This window comes from Talpa occidentalis, unplaced genomic scaffold (assembly GCF_014898055.3).
Source record: "Talpa occidentalis isolate TD23 unplaced genomic scaffold, MPIMG_talOcc4v2.1 talOcc4.357, whole genome shotgun sequence".
NCBI lineage: Eukaryota > Metazoa > Chordata > Mammalia > Eulipotyphla > Talpidae > Talpa > Talpa occidentalis.
The window spans coordinates 21798-25045 of record NW_023603818.1 but is presented as its reverse complement, the minus strand read 5'-3'; the positions used below and the strand labels follow the sequence as shown (position 1 = coordinate 25045).

The 3248-nt window shown below is 53.1% G+C and overlaps 1 protein-coding gene across 1 annotated transcript; it reads right to left on the bottom strand.

Annotated features, from left to right (window-relative positions):
• Nucleotides 1-753: 753 nt before the first annotated feature.
• LOC119256648 (retroviral-like aspartic protease 1) lies at nucleotides 754-2014 on the bottom strand. The gene is given in 3 exon segments (XM_037524427.2): nucleotides 754-1851; nucleotides 1853-1895; nucleotides 2001-2014. Coding segments are annotated over 3 exon segments (1023 nt in total). The 3' UTR covers nucleotides 754-885.
• Between the last annotated feature and the right edge of the window lie 1234 nt (nucleotides 2015-3248).

The following is a 3248-nucleotide window of genomic DNA, read 5'->3' as shown; positions in this document are numbered from 1 at the left end:
GTACACTAACCTACTATAGTTTGAAATAATTAGAGGAATGACTAGGTTAGAAACAATTATAAGAATTATGGAAGGAATAAGTCAAAGTATTTGAAATTGAGGCTGTGTTAGAAAATCCAAGATAAACAGCCCACTCTATATATGTATATGTATATATATGTATATATATAATATTTTCTCTTACATATCCAGACTATTCACCCAGTAAATGCTTAAATCTTGCTGACACTCTGTTTCTCCTATCTCCTCACATCCATTCCATTCATCTTCAATCAACACATTACATGTTTTTTCCATGAGTCAATCTTTATTGGCTTTTGAAGTAATGGATTATTGGCACAAGGCTCAATGGGTTTCAAAGCAAGTGACAGAAGGAAACATACATTGTACAAGTGAGAAGACCGAAGAGGGAAGAATCCCAGGGCAGCTGTGACCCTCACCCCCATGAGCTGGGTCTTACTCATGACAAGCTGCCATCAGCCCTGCCCCTGCAGGGCCCACACTGCGTAGACCTGAAGGCAACTGAGCCACATCTCAGGGAATATAGAGGGACTCCCAGTTCTCTCTCAAAGACAATCATTTCTTCTTTCTTGGAAACTTCTTCCAGCCTCCAAGACTTTGCCACCATGAACAATTTGAAAAGCCAGGGCTCCTTCTTCCTCTGAGAACGCCAGCCTGCTTTCCCTCACCTGCTCCTTTTCCAATGGAAGCCTCCCCCACCAGGGGCCGACGAAGGCCCCAGCAGAGGGAGAACAGCGGGAGGGGGACTGGGGTTTTCAAGAGCTGGCCTTGCACAGTGACTGAGGGTAAGTTGCCCTTCCCCTCCACTGCAGTGGGTCTTCTCACCAATGTTGGGGGGGTGGGGTTTGAGGAAAAGGGGGCTTCTCAATAGGAGAGCTGCTGGCCCCCCTCCTCTGAGGACTCCTCCTCTATGAGCTCCAGGTCAAACTCATCTTCCAGGGACCCTCCAACAGGCAGAAGACGGAACTTCTTTCCTTTCAGGGTACATGTGCGGTGCTCGAAGTCCAGGACAGCGTTGTGGTCCTGGAGCACGTCAGTACCAATGATGGCCTCCTCGGCACTGGCGTTGGCCACCAGGAACTCTGCCTTCAACTTGAGCTTGCCCAGGGACACCACTGTATCCCACACACCCAGGATCTTCATTTCAGCCCCATTGGCCACTTTTACCACATTCTCAAAGGGTCGCAGGGTGTCCAAGTCACCATCGGTGACCTCCTCCCACAGGCTAGGGTGGACCACAGAGACCTGGGCCCCGGAATCCACCAGGAACCTCACAGGCACATGGCCAATCTTCCCCTTGAGGTAGTAGCCCTTACCCATGCTGAAGGCAAAGACGATCTCCTTGGGCAGGTGGCTGTGGGCAGCCGCGGAACCCCCGAAGCCCCGCAGGAGCATCTCTTTCACAGTCTCATAGTCTCCCTGCTCCTTGGCACCGAGTCCACGGTAGGCCTCCAGGGCATTTCCCCTGAGGGATTCTTTCAGGAACCTCATCTTGGTGTCATAGTCCCAATGGTTGAGGTCATTGATGACCTCCAAGCGGTGCAGCCAAAGGTGTGGGGCTACATTGGCTCCATCAAATGCCTCTGGCACGAAGGCATGCTTCCGACGGCCCTCCTGGCTTCTGGCTCCACTAGCAGCCATCCTTCTGCTCTCTTCTGGAACCGCAGCAGCAACCCACACCAAGCAGAGAAAGCCACAGAGCAGTGTCGGCGCAATCACGCTGGATCTCAAGGCCTCTCTGAACAGAGTATGGCTTAGGTGCCCGGTCCGGGCAAGCAGAAGAGACCAAGCAGGGTTGCCTGGCTGACTGCAGGGCACAGAGTCGGGCAGTTGCTGTGGCGTGCTCACTCTTCAGAGCCTTTTTGATGCCTAGTCTGGGCCCCCAGGGCTCCCCATTCTCCTTTGTTCTGGAAGCTCCGCCCCTTTGAGTCCCGCCCTCCTGCTAGCATCTGGCCTGACTAGCAGGATCAGTGCCTCACCCTTCTGCATCCATCCACAGGACTGGCACAAGTCAGCCCACGTCAAGAGAAAGGCCAGCCTTAGTCGGAAGGGGCCTGCTCAGGTACCCTCCCCAGCCCGTGTCCCAGAATAACAGATGAGGACATGGAGGATGTTATGACACCCAAGTGTTGGTCACCAGTTGGAGAAGAGGGCAGCAGGGACGAGAGGTTCCAAGCCCTCAATCCCGGGTGACCACACGGAGTGGTAAAGAGAAAGGGGTTTACATTCACTGCGCTCCTGTTTGTAAAGCCAAAGCTGGTGTTTCTGAACTAAGCATGATATCCTGTAAGTCCCTGGAGGGGGAGAATGAGGAGGGTCCCAGAATCAAGAATATACAGAAAATAGTTTTTAAATGAGAGAGAACACACACACACACACACACACACACACACATTCCATTAACTCAACAGCTACAGTGATTTCAGGGTTAGGCCAGCGCACCCTAAGGTGGGCTGTTGTGGATCTTGAACTTCTGGGAATGGACGCTGCCAGAATCCAAGATCTGGCTCAGACTCTAGCTGTGGGCAGGCCCATCCTCAACTCCACATGTGTTGTCTCCTCTCCTCCTGGCACCTCTTAACTTCCAGGAACCTTCCAAGAGCCCCTTCCCCAGAAACTGCAGCCTTCCCCTCCCAGTGCCTCACCTGATTACCTATAGAAAGAGCTGCAAGGGACTGTCGCTCCTTTTTGTTCTGGAAGGGGAAACATCCACTATGTTGGTGAAACCCAGTGATGAGGATCTGGCAGGCTTTCGGCTGGAGGAGGCTGGCTGTGTGGTCCTGTAGGGTAAAGAAAATGTCAGGCTTTTCTGCCCTTCCGCCTTCAGGATAGATGATGGATCCTTGTCCTGAATGCATGCCTGATGGCGGGCACCTGGAATAGGGTGTGGGCATAGGTAGATGGGATTCAGCTGAGCTAAGACTGTGCTTTTAAGGGCGGCGTCACGGGGGGACGCCAGCAGCACCAGCACCAGCAGCAGCCGAAGCCGAGAAGCAGCAGAACGAACGCTAGAGAGCCCAGATAGAGTGAGGACTTGCTGGGGGCTGGGAGGCCTGCCAGCCTCCCAGCCCCCCAGCCAGCACCCCTGCCTGCCATATGCCTGGTGAACCCCAAATAAAAAACCTGCAAAACTACTGAGTACTCTGACTCCTCCTTTACCCGATCTGCATGGGATCAGAAAACCTGCACTGCGCCCCTTCCGGCCCTTACAATTGGCGTAAGTCGGC